Source organism: Ornithodoros turicata, chromosome 1, assembly GCF_037126465.1.
Source record: "Ornithodoros turicata isolate Travis chromosome 1, ASM3712646v1, whole genome shotgun sequence".
Classification (NCBI taxonomy): Eukaryota; Metazoa; Arthropoda; class Arachnida; order Ixodida; family Argasidae; genus Ornithodoros; species Ornithodoros turicata.
In genome coordinates this window covers 193,603,990-193,622,899 of record NC_088201.1, presented here as the reverse complement: position 1 = coordinate 193,622,899, position 18,910 = coordinate 193,603,990, and the positions used below count along the sequence as shown (strand labels likewise).

General features: G+C 46.3%; 1 protein-coding gene across 3 annotated transcripts in view; it reads left to right on the top strand.

Moving 5' to 3' along the window:
- LOC135378912 (atlastin-2-like) overlaps positions 1–18,910 on the top strand; it is a 277,503-nt gene that overhangs the window by 256,603 nt on the left and 1,990 nt on the right. For all 3 annotated transcript variants that reach the window (XM_064612076.1, XM_064612075.1, XM_064612077.1), the window contains 4 exons: positions 3,688–3,750; positions 3,822–3,890; positions 6,604–6,681; positions 6,767–6,899. In XM_064612076.1, the coding sequence (XP_064468146.1) occupies positions 3,688–3,750; positions 3,822–3,890; positions 6,604–6,681; positions 6,767–6,898 (342 nt within the window). In that variant the 3' untranslated portion in view covers position 6,899. The remainder of the gene's footprint in view (positions 1–3,687; positions 3,751–3,821; positions 3,891–6,603; positions 6,682–6,766; positions 6,900–18,910) is intronic.

Below are 18,910 nucleotides of genomic sequence, written 5' to 3'. Positions count from 1 at the left end.
TGAGAAATGTGTAGGTCTCGTTTTTCACGTGTATAGCAAGAATTGGCGATTTATACCTCATGGAATCTCATTGGAATCTCTCCAATTTTGCTATCTCGCATTTTCCGGAAACAACACCAAGTTAATAGGTTAATGAATTAATTAATAGGCAGTGATGGCCGCTAACTACTTCTACAGTAGTTTAACTATAACTACTAACTACTTCGCGATGGAGTAGTTTAACTAGTAGTTAAACTACTTTTCAGGGGAGTAGTTAAAACTATTTCTTTAACTACTGCAATGTAGTTTAACTACATCTATAACTACTTAACGTTGTCCATCAACACCAATCCCTTGTAGTGTTCTTGGACATCTAAATATGAATCACACGGAATGATAAACTTTGGCTCTAGCCACTGCTACGACAGTCAAATACAAAGCTCGCGGCGGGATTCTTTTTGTGCCTACGCGATAAACTAAGTTGCAGAATTACTTCACAGCAAATGAGGCTTCACTGGACAAGCATTAAAAGTGAAGATTTACTACACATGCACGACACAATTGCTTTGCACCTCCGTTCTCATCAAACAAGTAGCTCAAGGTAAAAGTCGGAAGCACAATCGCGCCGTAAAGCTTGCAGCAAAATCGGAAGTAGTTTGCGCCTTCAGTAACCTAACTACTGTAGTTAACTACTTAACATAGTAGTTTAACTAGTAGTTGCCACTACATTTCTGCAAGTAGTTGACAACTACTTTTTAACTACAATATGGTAGTTTAACTACATGTAGTTAACTACTGGCCATCACTGTTAATAGGTAAGTAGTCGTCTAGTAGCTACATGGGCTTTGCCACTGGACATCCACCCGGCTGCATAACCTGCCTGGAAAAATGTTCTCAGCGCTGCATTTTTTATTAAAAAGCTGCAAAGCAAAAAAAAAAAAAGCTTCTATACCTGCTCCATACAAGCATGCATATTTCATAGTGTATCCGACGACAGCACTATGGTCACCATTAAGATAACAGTAATTACCAAGAATCAGGTAATAAGAGAGGTATACTGGATGGCATTAGAACACCGCTTATGTCACAAGTGAGATGCCTAATTGCATGTGTAAGAAGATTTGCGTAGTCCACAGTGGAACATTTAAAACATGGAAACATTTATTGTGTGTTTGGGAGATCTGATGCGATTACAGTATTGCCTCGTACTCCGTAAGGTAGCATGTGCTAACATGTTACGAAGACATCAACCGTGTGGGCTATATTTTCGTGAACTGCACTTGTGAGCTGCGGTACTACGTGGTAGCGCACCCTACCTGGCAATGAACTTTCACAATCGAATACTACATGTTTGCTATATCCGAGTGACAACACAAAGTGTTGTGTGTTAACTCCTCGTTTTGTTATTTTATGTAATTTAACCATCGTTTTATGCTCTTCAAAATCCACACTGATATTCATTGATATATAAGTTTATTATATGTATATAAGTTTATATATATATATATATATATATTTTAACATATATATATGAGTTTATTATGACGAAACAGGGCTGGTTCTTATATTACTTGCTGGTTATATTACTTAACAAGACAGCCCACATAGGCACAAGACGATAGCAGAACAAGCGCTATCTAACAATGACTTTTACTCAAGCACAGCATTACATTAAATACATCCCTCAGTGGGCGGCAGCCGTCATGTTGCGGTATTATTTTGTTCATCGTTGCGCTGCCTTGTTAATGGAACGGTCCCGTACAGTCGGGAAGAGATAGAAAATTAACCAAAACCCTGTTGACGAGTACAGTAGACATACAGCCGTCAGCCGTCAACACGCCGTATAGCAGATGACGAACCGGCGCTTTGCCCTCATGAAACGACACGCGTGTAAGTCGCTCATTGGCTGAGCGGCGAGCAAAGCAGCTCCTTGCTGTTTGCCAAAGTTTGCACAGCAGTTGCAACTTGCAGAAGGATCGTGGGTTTGAATCATTCCCGGAAGTGTACCTTTGCCCTCGAAATGGGGACGCCATTGGTGGATTGCCGTGGGTTCGCCTTAAAGCTCAGCTCCGCCGATTTTCGACTGCGACAGAATGGAGCCACGCTTGGGCTGTGCGTTCGTTTCCGCACAGGGAGCATACACGTGAAAAATTTTCACCCATTTGTTTGTAGTTTTTAAGAAAACAATTTTTTTAATTTCCTGGCACGGCGGTCCTGTGGTCGGCAAACCCTGACCAATCCCGGCTTCGTCCTGGCTTAGCCGCGCTCGTGGCTTGGCTAACGCCAAATCGTCGATGCGATGGCGGAGATCTATGGGCGAAGGTGAATGTTTTGGGTGTGTTCCGTGATAATTGCTGTCGTTAATAGCCTCAAAGATAGTTTTGCCGGTCTTCTTTAACAAGCCTTACAGGATGGCCTCGTTGTGCAACGACGGCCGTCGTGAGCGAACATTCTGTGCCCGCACTGTGCTTCATGCTACCAACAAGACCTAACACCTAACGTGTGACATACTCGTACGCATTCTCAGTAGCTTTGGCAGCGCACTATGCGCGGTCTTGCTGCACGTGCAGAAAGCACCACCAAAGCTATTGAGAACGAGAACGAGTACGTGCTCGAAGACGAAGTATTTCTTATAAGAAACGTGATAAAACGGTGCGGTGGTCCCCGATAGCTCGTGACAGCTATTTCAGCACGATACAGCGGCCATGACGGAGTGTAAACACAAACTGGTTGCCAGGCAGAGCTGGCTAGGTGTGGCTATCCAATCCGCGCAGTTCCAAGTATGACGTCACAAGTGGAACCGCCGCCCGGTAGCTTTTCTCAAATTTCTCACGAAGGAGTATGGAAATTTGGAAAGCAATGTGCGTTTATGAATGAAGTTGGGACCACGGTTCTAGATATCACAACGTCTTCATACTTTCGGAACAGTAGCGGAGCTGCACTTTAAGCCATTTTCTACAAAGAGGAATCGAATGGGATACTTTTTAAGACGGACAGATCGTACCTTTAAGCAAGAAAAGTTGTTCTTCCTCGGAGCATGTTCATTGCCCTCCACAGTTTCCTGACCGCCTATTGTAACGTTCTTTACTGCACATGCGCTATCTCTTTATCTGTTTTCCCCCCAAATGCAGTTACAAAATATCATGACGTGATCTCGAAATCGGAAATCGATGCTTGTTTCCTAAAACATCAGCCGCCTTTGCAACCGATCAACTAGGTAATTTCCCTCTGCATAATAATTTCGAATAATTGCAGCTCGGGACTGTGCATTTCTATTGTCAGCATTGTTCCCTCGGTTAGTGTGCTCCAGTTTTCTATTTGTCTTTTTTTTTTTTCAATGAACGTTCTTTTTTCTTGGTTTATCCCAGAGGTTGGCTTCTTTCAGGACTTTCCAGAAGGCCGTTTCTTTTTATCTGTATAATAGAACATACAGCTACAATTTTCTCTAAAGAGAACAATTAAGAGACCGTTGCGAATGTAGGTAGTAAATCAGAAGTGGGCGGTAGCGACTTTTCTCAAATAAATGGTCAAAAATCTAAATAAATGGTCAAAACGGGACAGTATTCTGGAGGTATGCGTGGTAATATGAAACTGAGGACCGGTTTCAAGGTGGACACACATCGCACATTTTAGTCACGTTCACACATGATAAGTTCATAACGGATAACACATACAGATGCCATACCGTTTTTCCTATCTTCGTTGTAGGACCTTAACGACCACTACGATGTGTGGAGACATGCCCGTGATATGTGGAGGAAGTACACCCACGTAAGCCCGCTTTGTGTGTAGCGCTACCATAGTTCCATCACTTCCTGTAAGCGTCACCGTTATGTTTGCAGGATAAGGAGCACCGATTTGGGGAAGAGCGAGAAAAGCCCAAGCGCGATTTTCAAGAAAGTCTCGAAAAGGTAACCCTTACTACACCATATTATATAATTTCATATGACTGTACCTAGCATATAGTCAATTTTGACTAGGGTTGGTTAAAGATGACTGTACCTAGCATACAGTCAATTTTGACTAGGGTTGGTTAAAGCAAGCAGCTACGATTCAGTTTCCGATACCTAAGGAACTCGACTTCTTCTTTCTGTTGTCGTCTCCGGTATATCCTCGTTGGTGGTTTTGGTGTCTCCTTCCTTAAGATAATTATTTCCGTTTTCGGCATTACGGTTTGGTCTTGCAGCAACAGGACGTTAACTGAGGGACAGTCTTATGGAAGCAAGCAAGGAGGACTTCAATGCGATGTTTTTGATGGGATACTACATTACCTTAAAATAAATGTTAAAGTTAGGCTGGATTACGTTTGTTACATTTGGTTTCTGATGTTGTCACCGCCCTTGAATTTCGTGTCCGTTTCGATTTCTGCAGATGGAAACGAAAATACTTTTGTTTCTGTTTGTGCTCACGTTTCCTGCGGAATTCTGGTTGTTAAATGTGTTGTGACAGTTGGTTTCCAGCTTTCCCAGATAAATACGAAAAACTATTCTATCACTCGACATCACCCTATATTGAAGTTCTCAGATCCGTGACGTGAGCAGATACGGAGAAAAACGGCCCCGAAGAAGCGACATCAGCGACGTCACACAGGAGCAGCAAGGGAACACGGGCGTCTCTCAAGCCAAATGGGGGAGAGGGTCCGTGAGGTCACACCGTGGGTCGCCGTTTTGTGGCTGGGCCTATTTTCCGAACCAATCTAGCGAGAGGAAAAATTCTTTTTTCCACGGTGTTCTCATAATGAGTACAATGCATATATATTATGCTTCAACACATCAGAGAAAGTGTCGCAACACCTTTAACGTTTCCTTTTTTCAGTTCCCGTTTCTGGTAGCCGAACCTACTCCAAACATTTCTTTTTATTGGATTCAATGCAGTACAAATACACACATTTTAAGCTTTAGGCTTGTGTCGTCCGTTTGTGGCCTGCCTCGGCTAATTCTCGGTGTATACGTCGCTTAAGAACACTCGCTTCAATTAATGCCCCAATCACCGCGTTTGTGCAATGAAATTTTGTATATTCCATTTGAACATCGCAACTTTCACGCTGGCTTCTGATAACACACCGACAGCTCATTGTGAAGAGCACCATCAAATCATGAACAAACGTAGTATCATGTCGGGTATGCAAATATGGGTGACGTTGTTACTTTAACATCGTTATTTCTGCGGCCCACATGCACCTGTGCAGGTGATGTACTTGGCGACCTCAATATCGCATCTGACTCGTACTCAGAAATGGTGAGGGAAGTGTTTGTTCCTTTTCAGTTTGCCACTTCGACTTACAGTACGCGTATTTGCTGAAAACCGGCAGCGTTTTCCAACGGGAGATGGTGTTAATGGTTTTCTTATTGGCAAACTTTTTGTCCGACTTTTCCGCGGACTTATCCGCGGCTTTTGCTGTTGCCAGTGGACTCTGGTGTGGTATTATTTTCAGCCAGTGAGTAATCATGACCACCATTCATCTCATTTTCGTGAGCATTCTCATCAAAAACGAGACGAAAACAACTTTCAAAGTTGAGGCTTGCACATAAGCAGCGCCAGCAATACGGTGTGAGTCCTACTAGTCATTGTTAAGGTAGCAATGACTTGGCACAAAACTGAATTTGTTCAATTTGTCAAGCCGTCCATACAGACCCACAATGCAAGCTATTTTCGCTGTGCGCTGTATTATCACCCCACGATCAAATTTATGAAAGTATTCTGAGAAAGCAGCCTCGGTTGGTCGGTGAGACCGTATTGGGTGTGCCGGCTCTTGCCCGGACACTTTCCCCTTTGTCATGTTTCCATCTCAGCGCATCTGACCACTTACACCGGATTGAGCTGCGCCGGTCCACATCACGAGTCACGCAATCGAGCCTTCAGGGAGTATAACTGACGTCACGACGTGCCCTCCCCTCAACACCATGCCTCCTCCTTCCCTTCCTGCCCGACACGCTCTTTCCAAATGTACATGATTTGTGAAAGGTGTATTCAAGAGAGACCCCGCACACGTCTTACAGGTCATCTGCATAGGTCGTTCTTTCACATGAGCTGACTTCGTTCGTATAGCAGAACACGCCGGCAGCCAAAACAAAACAAAGAAGTATGGGAGGTACGGGGGTGACAACAGCTGGTGTGCTCTAAGCATTTGAGAGTGTGACACTAGCGCAAATCAGTAGTGTACCATTACTGTGTACTCCGTGTAAGGCGCACGGTTCTGCTCGACAGTTATTGGAGAGCTCCAATTGGGATTTCAAATTAATTAATGCTTCGCACAGGTTTTCTAAGTATCACATCGGGATATTTTAAGTTTTTCTTTATTTAGCTTTCTGAACACAAGATATAACTTAGCAGTGCACACATCTTTCCAAGAAATTGCGTAGCATCGGCTTACTTTGTTAACGTGTGCCTATTAAGTCTGTCGTGCTGTGGAGTTCCCCTCTCAGAACGTCCAGGTTATAACAAGTTCACGGATTGCATGTTAACACGAAACTATATGTGTACTTCACATTGCGCACGGAATCTCAGCACGCAAATGTGGGACGAAACAGAGCTATCGCGAAACAAAAACGAGATCGTGACAAGTCTTTCATGTAGCAGAAACATCGGCTGTTTTCGCTCTAGTAAGGCGGATTTCTCTCTTAGCTCATGGAAGAGGAGAGGAAGAAATATCAGGAAAATATGGATTCTATGGCCAGAAGACACAGTCTAGATATGGAACAGGTAATTTGAAAGTTCCCTCCCCTTTTGACATTTATCAGAGCTCTGGTAAGTCACACATCATTATCTCATTCTTTACCTACCGCAGATGAGAAAGGCTATGCAGACTGCATCTTTAAAGAATCGAATCTGGGACATTGGGTTGACGATCGCGAACACTTTCCCTGGTCTTTGCCAAGCTGGAGTCGGCCTCTTCAAAACATATCTGAAGTATCGCTGAGGTAAGTATCTGCATCAGAATGAGGCACTGTAATGTTCATACTCATGCTCATCAGCTCAGCCTATGAGTCGTCTGTTGCGTAGGAATGCAATTCGCTGTCTCTCGGAGTGAACAACTGCTCTTATGCTCGTTATACAGCCAGTTTAAAACTACTCCACATGGATACTTTACAATATGACGCTCAATCTGGAAACAACAAGCTCCATGAATGAATTCAAACAGGGAAAAGAGGTGCTGACGCAGGAATCGAACCTGGATATTCTGGTCCCCGGTGGCTCCTTAGCCTTGGGGATTTGGCCACGGAACAAGCAATTTTGACACAGCGAAAGGGCGAGATTCCAGATGACTTAGAGGCACTGAAAGTAGAGCCGTGCATTGGCCAACGTTTCCGGAACCGACCCGGCTCGGGCTTCGAATGAAAAAAAAACGGCCCGGGCCTTCCCGCTTTTATGCGGCAGGGCACGACCCGGTGACCCAGTGAGTGGAGCCCTGCGGGGCCCGGTGACTCAGCGAGTAGAGCTCAGCCCGCCAAGCATTTGAAGTCGGGAAGTACGTGTTTCTAGCTCTTATCAAACAAATTCATAACTCATAAATGTCTCAGCAAACTTACGAGGAGCGCTGGCGGTGTAACGATGCAGTAACAGTAGACGAAATTAATTGCAGAACGCACGCGGGCGAGCGTACCGTTACATTAAGGATGGATTCACACGGCGGGTGGATCCCCGGGACCCGTCCGCGGACCGCGTAGACGTCACAGGTGACGTGGGCAAAATGTGCGTTGTCCCAGGTCCGCGAGACAGCGGACCCAGTCCGCGGGCCCTTTGCCGCCGATCTGCAAACGGTCCCTCGAATTCGCGGGTGATCTCAAGAAGACGTTGCGCTTTTTTACTCGTACCGTCTTGTTACGACTGGAAACCCACACGTCCACACATTTTAAATAGAAGAAGAACCCTGCTCCTTCATCAATCGCAATGGCGGCGAAGTCTGCTGTACTCAGCTAAGAGTATATCTTCTCTTTTTTTCATTATTTGAATGGTTTTTTCAACTGTGGAATGTGGGGGACGAGATGTATCACAACGTACATTTCAAGGAAAAGTTGTAGGAACCAATCGTCGAAGAAATGAAAACGAGGTACCCACGCTTGGATATTTCTGTGCCAGTGGGTGAATTATTCGACAGAAATATTAGACATACATGAAATTACGGAGGCAAAGCGGTTGCGATAGGGTAAAGGCGCCTTTTGCGTCGTGTATCCTTTTTTTAAGTACAGAGCAAGAGGGGAAGCTGCCGTCTACCTGAACCTTATAGCCTCCCCACCTTCCTTTCCTGGGTGAGTTCTTTCAGTCCAAAGCAATGTAAACAAACAAACAAGAAAACACCCGTCGGCCAATGAAGCTTTGGGCAGGCTCCGGAGGCACCAATGTGAAAAAGAAACAAGCAAACGTGATTGGTGGATTCGAAAGATTCGATTCTCAGTTTTGGGCACTGAGATTCGGATTCGAGAATCTCGAATCCCTGCCTAGGATTCAAGGATTCCGTTGGCACATCCCTAATACGAACTATTAGACCTCCATTGTGTGGAATTACTTGCGTCATCCGGCCGAGCCACATCAGGTCCTGCCCGATGCGTGGTGCCGGCGTATTTCTCGGCTAGGGCCGGGCTGGGAGCCTTGATCCGCGCCGGTCTCTAACTGAAAGTAGTAGTGTATCAGCTCAAGTATCCGGAAACTCACATCTTCGTCTGGACGCCATTAATTAGCAATTAGAGCTAATTGGGACCCCCCACATTAATCAGGACCCACCAGGGAGTCATTACACTAATTGGGGATCATCTAATACACGTCCAGACCACTGTGTGAGTTTCCGGCTACTTGAGCTGATAAAAAATAAAAAAAATAGGTAGAAAATAAAATGAAAAGATAGAAATAGAGTGGAGAGAAACAATTTATTCGAAAATCAACGATGCCGCGGCGAAGAAACGGCTCCGCAACACCCGAGTGACCAGCGCCCGCCATGTTGGTAGTTTGCACCCAGCAGTTGCAGAGATCGACGACAGGTGGCCACTTAGTTGCACGGCATCACACCAGATGGCGCCACCATCATAGCTCTAGACGAGAAAGACAGAACAAGACACTAGCGGCAGGTAAAAATGACAGCACTGCTAAGCAAGTCTACGCATGCGAGAGAAAAGGTCTAACCGCTACTGCTAAACAGAAAACAGTACACATCGGGGAAAAAGGCTTACGGGGGCGATCGCTTAGGCCTAACCACAACACTACGCAGCTAACACAAGGCGGGAACCACACATCGCTAAACATGCGTCAACAGGCTGGGACACCGCAAAACAAGTCTAAACATGCGAGAAAAGGCTTAACACGAGCGCGGTCAAATCACTCGTTGGTCACCGCTAAACACGGCAAACATACGAGGAAAGAGGCTTACGGGGACGATCGCTTAGGCCTAACCTCAACACTACGCAGCTAACACAAGGCGGGAACCACACATCGCTAAACATGCGTCAACAGGCTTGGACACCGCAAAACAAGTCTAAACATGCGAGAAAAGGCTTAACACGAGCGCGGTCAAATCACTAGTTGGTCACCGCTAAACACGGCAAACATACGAGAAAAGGAGCGCGTCAAATCACTCACCTTTTCCCCCGCGGCAACTTCCAGGCAGAAACTGAGCGAGCGCGGAGAACACACACGTCTGCTCTCTACGAGAGGCAGCCAGAAACTGAGCGAGCGCGCGGAGCGCACGTCCGTCTTCCGCGACGGTCCGAGAGAAACTGAGAGAGGCGACGCGCAGCGGCAGCTATGGATGCGCGCGCGCCCTCTGCTCCACCCGTCCGCGCATGCGCGCGCGCTGCTAGCTCCCTTTGCGCCGGCCGCGGGTGTTTTCGGTTTCGGCTCTCTGCTGCGCGCGCGCGCGCGCGCTCCTAGCGGCGACGGGTGGCTTTTCAGTTTCGCTTTCATTCTCCGTTCTTTGCGCGCGCGCGTTTATCTCTATAAAGGCAGCGCGCACCGCGCTCGCGTCATCACTACGTGAAGATGTTCAGCTACCACTCTTTACAAAATTGTTCCCGCACCCACGCTTCTTGGGAAGAAGTGGAGAAGGAATGTTTCAACGGCGAAAGTCCCCGCAACGAGCTCGTCATCACTGCTTTTCGCTACGTGATAGACATGGTAGGCTTTGGCAATATAGGAGAGATCTCGCCGGGGCCGCTGCAGGAGATGGTGCGTCGGATCTACGCCCGTTACAAGAACGTCTGCATAACGGTTCCAGACGGACCCCTGGGACTAATGAGCGAATTTGTGAGCTTGTCCAACGCAGAATTCAACTACATCGCTGCAGACATCGTGGACCTTCTCGCTCGTGCCATCGCTCATATTAAGCACGCCCTGCGGAAGCAGCGACATTTGCAAGCAGTCTACATCGCCAACCTTGTCATTGATTTATTGAAATACCGCTTGGTTATTGACATGCAACGCATTAAACAGTCCGAATAACTTTGACGAGACTCTGTGTGTTCTTTCACTGAAACATCTTTATTGAATACAAACAAAAGGTTTGGTCGATAGATGCCTGCTCTTTGTTCCACGGCCACTCGATTCACAAAGGCGCTCACGGTCTTCCTTGCCCAATGCTGTACAAGGAGGGGTCCTACTGCTATACAGAAAGGCAGTTGGGCCTAACGGGGAGGTTGCTGGACGGCATTTCCTGTGCTGCATGATGTGCTGCATGATGTGCGACGACAGCGGCTATTGGTTCCTGAAAAACAATGTCATACATAGAATACACTCTCTCAGCAGAGACGGTCAACTTACATTTTGCTCCACGAAATGCCTCGCGTCGAGGATGAATGCCCCTGTCACAGCAGAACCACTCGACTTACATTTTGCTCCACGAAACTGGATGAATGCCCCTCGTGGGTTTTCGATCAACCGTCGTAGAACCAGACCGTCTCCTCCCCCTCTCATTGCGCTGATGGCGTCTGTACTTTGGACACCGCGCCATTGCAATATCGCATAGGATGTCGACGATGTCAACCAAACGAAAAATGAAAGAAGGTTTTAATTTAACCCCAATTTGAAATAATTATCCCTTTAAGAACTCCTTAATTTTGCATAATCAACATGGTCTCTAATGAAATTCGTGTTATGCACGAATTCTCCCCCCCGTTTTGGAATAATCTAACGAAAAATGAAAGAAGGAGTTCAATTTTGAATAAGGCCAGATTAAAATGTTCCCCAAAATCTTCCCATTACGCCTAATCAGAATTTATGTTAGCCATAAACTCCCTTACCCATTCCCAATTTTGACTGGTGCGGGGGACGCCCCGCAATTCCCCATTAAGCCTAATCAGAATTCATGTTGGACATGAATTCACGTCCCTCCCCAATTTTGAATAATGCGGGCGATGCTCCCCCTAATTTTGAACTTAGCGGAGCCTAATCGGACCTCATGTTAGGCATGAAGTCCCTCCCCCAATTTGAAATAATTCTCCTGTGTGCACCTAGCAAATAGAGAAAAGGAGCCATTAATCAAACATCGATCTAAACACATACAAATGCACTTACCTCCTGCGCAAGCAGACCGAACGTTGTGGTGGTGACATCGTCGACATCATCATCTTTAACTGCGTCCTATCCCACGCTCGCTTTTATACGCAGGATCTGTGGTTTCCTATTCTTCTATTGTATTGGGGCAGAGAGAGAGAGAGAGTCGCGTGATGCGAAAGACGATATGCGTTTATTGGCTGGCGTGTTTACATGGGTGCTTCATGGTCTTCCATAAGAACCCAGGGATCCAATCTAGTAATAAAGAACCAGAATAAGGATTCTACGAACAAAAACCACAATCGAAAAACACTCACGGTATTTGACTCGCCATCCAGCGTTCAGCGAGTTCTCTCCAACCCGCTGCACTCGCTCTGTTCCACTGGTGCACCAGGGAGTAGAGGAGGTGCTCCGCTTCCCCGAAGCTTAAAGGAGCAGTACCTTCTAGCGGTAAAGTATGCTCCTCTAAGCTTTGGGGCACTCTGAAAAAGAGCTCTCCCTCTAGTCCCCGCTGCACAGCGATTTCTCGCCACTCCCTGGCGTAGCACGCCATGAGCACTTCTGTGGTGGCCGTCTCAATGTCTTCTTCGCCTACGATGGCGAACGCTTGCAAAAACGTCTCCATATCCAAGCGGGGCACATCTCCCCCCGCACCGGGGATCAGCTGGAAAAATAGCTGCCCAATGTGTGTCACAGTGAAACCTACAGAGGAACGTTAGCTATTAGAAAATAACTATTTCTAAACAAGAAGAGATAGAGAAAAACTTACCAAACGGCGGACGAATGTGGACCAGAAGGTCCAAAATCGTCTGGAACGTATACAGCATTTTCTCGGCGCTCTTGATTCGAGAGTAGTGGACAAGGGGGGTACAGGGGATGACCATCTTATAGTACAGGGTTCTCACGCTCGCACTAACCCCATTCACGTCATATCCATCGATTACGTAAATCCGCCACTTTGCGAGACTGCAAACTGCGAGACTGCGAGACGCCGAGACTGAGACTCGAAGAGAAATGCATCGCTTTTATTTACACATCCTCGTCGTCGTCCTCTACATCGGAACTGCGTTCCCAATACAGATTGTCCAGGCTAAAGTTGGACTTCTTTTTCGCCAGTCTGTCCGCCGCTAAGATGCGGTCGAGCGTCTTCATCTTGTCCTGACACATTTCTTGACGTGCTTGCAACCATTCCAGACGGTGGACTTGAAAGGCTTCCTCCACGATGCCGCGTATAAATTCGCGAAGTTCTTCGTTTTTTGTCTTTTCCTTGCGACGACGAGAAACGCAGGAGAATAAACCACAAATGGCGTTTTCCACGTATCGGTCAGAATGATGACGCGAGCGTGGTGCGCGCTGCCTTTATAGAGATAAACGCGCGCGCGCAAAGAACGGAGAATGAAAGCGAAACTGAAAAGCCACCCGTCGCCGCTAGGAGCGCGCGCGCGCGCAGCAGAGAGCCGAAACCGAAAACACCCGCGGCCGGCGCAGAGGGAGCTAGCAGCGCGCGCGCATGCGCGGACGGGTGAAGCAGAGGGCGCGCGCGCATCCATAGCTGCCGCTGCGCGTCGCCTCTCTCAGTTTCTCTCAGACCGTCGCGGAAGACGGACGTGCGCTCCGCGCGCTTGCTCAGTTTCTGGCTGGATCTCGTAGAGAGCAGACGTGTGTGTTCTCCGCGCTCGCTCAGTTTCTGCCTGGAAGTTGCCGCGCGGGAAAAGGTGAGTGATTTGACGAGCTCCTTTTCTCGTATGTTTGCCGTGTTTAGCGGTGACCAACGAGTGATTTGACCGCGCTCGTGTTAAGCCTTTTCTCGCATGTTTAGACTTGTTTTGCGGTGTCCAAGCCTGTTGACGCATGTTTAGCGATGTGTGGTTCCCGCCTTGTGTTAGCTGCGTAGTGTTGAGGTTAGGCCTAAGCGATCGTCCCCGTAAGCCTCTTTCCTCGTATGTTTGCCGTGTTTAGCGGTGACCAACGAGTGATTTGACCGCGCTCCTGTTAAGCCTTTTCTCGCATGTTTAGACTTGTTTTGCGGTGTCCAAGCCTGTTGACGCATGTTTAGCGATGTGTGGTTCCCGCCTTGTGTTAGCTGCGTAGTGTTGTGGTTAGGCCTAAGCGATCGTCCCCGTAAGCCTTTTTCCCCGATGTGTACTGTTTTCTGTTTAGCAGTAGCGGATAGACCTTTTCTCTCGCATGCGTAGACTTGCTTAGCAGTGCTGTCATTTTTACCTGCTGCTAGTGTCTTGTTCTGTCTTTCTCGTCTAGAGCTATGATGGTGGCGCCATCTGGTGTGATGCCGTGCAACTAAGTGGCCACCTGTCGTCGATCTCTGCAACTGCTGGGTGCAAACTACCAACATGGCGGGCGCTGGTCACTCGGGTGTTGCGGAGCGGCTTCTTCGCCGCGGCATCGTTGATTTTCGAATAAATTGTTTCTCTCCACTCTATTTCTATCTTTTCATTTTATTTTCTACCTATTTTTTTATTTTTTATCAGCTCAAGTAGCCGGAAACTCACACAGTGGTCTGGACGTGTATTAGATGATCCCCAATTAGTGTAATGACTCCCTGGTGGGTCCTGATTAATGTGGGGGGTCCCAATTAGCTCTAATTGCTAATTAATGGCGTCCAGACGAAGATGTGAGTTTCCGGATACTTGAGCTGATACACTACTACTACTGAACGTATGGATCAGGAAGGTTGGTAGTGCGGGCAATCAAGTAGATTGTGCTCGAGATCTTCCAGACCGCCGCGGAGACTGCATATAGGAGAGTCAATTTATCGCAAGCGGTAACGCCACTGAGTTGTAAAAGTCACATTGAGTCGCGTCAAGTCAATAAATACCACATCTTTGCGCGAGGTGTTTTCCAGCATCGTGAAAGCGAGCATTGTATAGACGCATGCAACCATAGATGAGGAAAGAATGGCAGTTTGTAAATTGGCGGGAAGGAGAGGTGCCACTACGCTGTTAATCCGTTATAGTCGTCACGATGCCCACTTCAGTGCGGCCAACAACGGCAAGCTACCTCAACCCCCCCCCCCCCCCCCCCCGTTAATCGTGTACTCCGTAATGCTCATACTACTCATACGTACTCAACTTGACTTCTCCGATATCTTTATTTGAAAGCATTTCGTGTCTGATGAATAAGATCACCGTGTTTGAGTTCTAGGTGCAGAGGATGTGAAAAAAAGAAAAAGAAAATGAAACGTCAACCCGCGTGAACAACCACACCCCAGTCGCCTCACATAGAAGTTACACAACATTCCTTTTAACCTATTCTACGCACAATATTATAACTTGGGCGTACTTCGTCGTTACAAATCGTCTTTTCGCCTTCGACAAATTATCGCAAAAAGGCTGCCTTTTCAATGTTTGCAGCCAGTTTACAAATAAAGTATACATCTCGACCAAAGAAAGTTGTATCACAATGAAGCTTATTTCTTTCTCTTTTAATCGATATAATTTGTTTACATATTAATTCTCCTACAGAGGTGTAATATGCGTTAGATTAACCGTCATTCGGCAAAATGCAACGTATTCTTACGTCTGTTCTTAAAAAGCACCTTTGATTACTAAACACCTGTCTTTATTTAAAAAAATCTCGCTGATGCAGTTACGTGTTACCTTTCCAATGGTACAGCTTGGGACAAAAGCTTACGGAACACAGCGCTGGCTTATCTCTTTATCGCAGGGGCCCCCTGTTAGATCGAACACGAAACGGGCGACCGGATATTCTGTTCATGTAATTCTAATTCAGTATGTGTGTCTGGTCCTTTTGGCTGCTAGGGTGTCGTCCCAACAGCGAAATGCGACACCCCAGTGTTCCGTAAACTTTTGTCCCAAGCCGTGCCACTTATATACCAGTTAAGAATGAAGAACTGCACTTACAAATTGAACAATCACTGCCAGAACCGTGGGTAATTCCCCTTCCGCTGCTGCATCGCGGCCGTGCAAAAACACGCGGTGGCTGTTTCGCAAGAAAAGGCGTGTGAAATCAAATCGTATTATAATTATTATTACAAAATAACATGTTTTTATTTTACACACACCTTTGCATTTTCTTTGTCTTAGATGTTTCCTGAGAGAAAGTGAATAGTTACATTGCAAAAATATGCGGACCGACTGCGTATTTGGGGAAGCACAGAGCCAGATTTTTTTGCAGGGAAAAACCTTTCGCGTGATATGCGGCCTAACTAAGGTAACCTTTCTGATGACCAGTGCCATTCACTGGTTGAAATTCCTGTTCCGTTGACTTCTGGTTATGTAAAGGCACGAACCTCAAAGAAAGTTCTTGACATTTTTGAAGGCTGTTCTCGCCTTCGGCCATCCTTCGTGCAGCGCAGCTGGGATGGAACAAAACGTATACTGGACGTGTGTGTTGTGCGGATTATGCGCAAAAAAATGCCGAGGAAAAAGACATCCAAGCAGCACGGATTTGTAGCTGTTTCAAGCCTAGGATGCCAGTGCACAGAAGAGAGTTTTGGATGCGGAGCGAAGTGAAGCTCTTGACATAAAGCACGAATTGTGCAAGAACTTCGCAAAGTACTTCCAGTTAGCGGTGAGTGGCCGTTCTGCGCAGTCTCCACCAGTATGTACTTCGGACCCAGACTATGCTCAAGCAGATCCAGGTTTTCGATCAAATTAAGGAGAGCACTTCTCTTTCTCTAAAATTCGCTTTGCGGCTTTGAGAATCCTAGCAGTGATCAAAAGAAAACGAACGCAATCGTAGGTTTCTCGGAATTAAAACTTGAAATGATTTGCTTTTCGCAAGTCAATACGTCAGAGTGATGCAAATACTGCTTTGAAGTACTCCTTGTAATAAGATGAAATGCTTCACCCAAAGGCTCAAACAAAATGATGGAGTCCATGGGCGTTCCCAGGGTTTTTTCAAAGAGGGCGAATTGCTTCCAGGGGGCAAGCGTGCATCTCCCACTAATTACTACCTCTTTTTCTGGAGGTGGACGTTGCAGACTGTGCAGGTGTTTAGAGGTGCCTGTTACGACATTTGAGAATATTCATTGCGTCCTATGACTAAAGAGTGCACTTTTTCACAAGCTACCTTAGAGCTCCAGGGAGGGGACGGGCCCCCTTGCCCCCCTCTCGGCACGCCCATCATGTAGTCCACGGATTGATGGAAAGAGGAAACCTGTAAACAAACGTTTCATGACACGTTCCATGAGGGAGACAGATAGTATTTTCAAGACTAATAGCACCGGCATAAAAATGGAATAAAAGAAATTATATGCGGTCCCACCAAAGTGGTTTCGCCTGCAGCCACGTCAAGAACTGTGTGTTCGCACTTATTGTGCCAATTTCGATCTCGTACGATCTCGTTGCTGCGTCCACGAACAGCATCAGCACAACGAATTAAAGAAGCATAAAAGTAAATGCAAAACACACACAGACACACAATGGAAAACATAAAAGCACTGTTTCTATGTGAGGAGCCAAGACGTGTGTGTCTATTCCGAGAATGCAACCACTGCGCAGGAGGGAAGCATCTTAATTTACAAAATCTGCGAATGCACCGAAACGACGAAGTTACAATTCCTTCTTGGGACAAAGGAGGTCTGATTACGAATACATTGACGGTGGCAATATTATTAAAACAAGTCAGGAAGTTCATGCACTTTACATTAAATACGCGTATACAGGGTGTTCAAAATTAAGCTTGCACTAGCACTTTTAGCTTCAAATAGCACCAGTTTTTCTTTTGTTCGCCTATTTTTCTGTTCCTTGAGTAAGAAACAGCTGCTACATAATTAGCAGCACCTGTTTCCTACACAAGAGATAACTGACGTTCTGCGGCTGGAACAACATAGAAGGGACAATCACATACAAGGCCTCAAGTTGCCTAAGAAATTAACGATGAAAGATGAAACTCACTGAAAAGGTTAGCCAGCTGTAGGACTCGAACCCACGTCTTCTGGATTACCGGTCCAGAGCTCTACCAATAGAGCTAAGCTAACACGCCTTCTCAGCGACTTCCAGGGTGCGTCATCTGAAGGGACAAACACACAAGTAGCGTAAAGTTTTCATCCGGTTTCCTGTCATCGCTGTGTTTGCGTTGCGCTCGTGAAAGCTTAACTTTGAACACCCTGTATACAGAATATCCAGAGGAACGCTATCATGATCGAGAAATCTTCTCCGCAAGAAAGGCATATTGTTCTACATTTTGACTTCGCAGAAAACCGGACGATTAATTTCTCTTTTAACGAAGTCAGGGGCACTACTCCAAAAAGAACAGCTTTCCATATTCACGTCGCACAACAATGCTGGGTATAAGAAGCTGCGCCACGGTGAGTGAGTACATGACCCACGACACCGCACATGTGCTGCTTGCATTCGGAAAAAATAGTTGGGCTTCTGGGGGATGCTCTACCTATGCTGCCTCATGTAATCTACGTATCCGATGATGCTGCAGTACATTTTAGAACTAGATTTCAGCTTCTTGAGATGAAAAAATTATATTGCTGAAGTGGCTCTTCTCTGCAACTAGAGTCGAAAAAACGCATTTGATGGTGTTAGTGCCGCTTTAAAACTCATGGCTTCGTTGCACAACATGTCCAGCCCAGTTGTTGGCGAAATACAAGCCCCAGCACATTCCGTCGGCGTGTTAACAGAGAAAGGCCAATCGACTGCTCTGTTACACCTCCTGGCCACTGAAATCAACAAGTTTCAGAAACCAAACTAGAGAAATAGAATGATATGAAGAATGTTCGTTCAACAACGAAGACAGGAAATTCGTTTATCGCAGGTCTGGTGCAAAAAAAAAAAAAAAAAATCCACGGTGGGGCATTCTTGCGGAACGGATCATGTGTTTTTGCGCGGCAGCGATGCAGCACCGGGAGCGGAGTTACAGGCACTTCCGGCTGTTGTTTTTTTTTTATTTTGCAAGCACGGTTGCTGCATAAAAGTGATACTATTGGAAAGACAGCATGCTACTGCATGAGCGAAGTCTGTTCAGCCAAGATCGGAACAAGAGTTTTAACAGCTGTCGCTGTAATAGAAAGAAGCACGACTGGGACACTTTATCAAGCTTTCAAAAAGCGGGGATGCACCATCAACTGGGGGATAGCCAAGAAGAAGAATGAGAGAGCGGGACACAGCGAGGGAGGGACAAAAGAAAGAACAAAAACCGGCCCCATGTGGAATGGAACTCCACTGGACGCACGATGATATTGCGTTTTGCTGCTGTCGCACTGCTACACGCTACGCCAATCTTGGACTTCAGACCTCAGATCTCCACTGTACAACTTTCTGATCTAAACCACCGGCCCATTTTTATTATTAATGAAACTTTATAAAATTTTGACACTGGCTATTAAAACACTATTACATCGACGTGGCTCACACCGGGAGTACGTGTATGCGGTGTAGCTTTTGAAGGAAAATTGAAATACGACTTTAGGAAAATTTGGGTCCCCTCTTCGAGATATATCGACGAGGGAAAAAAACCA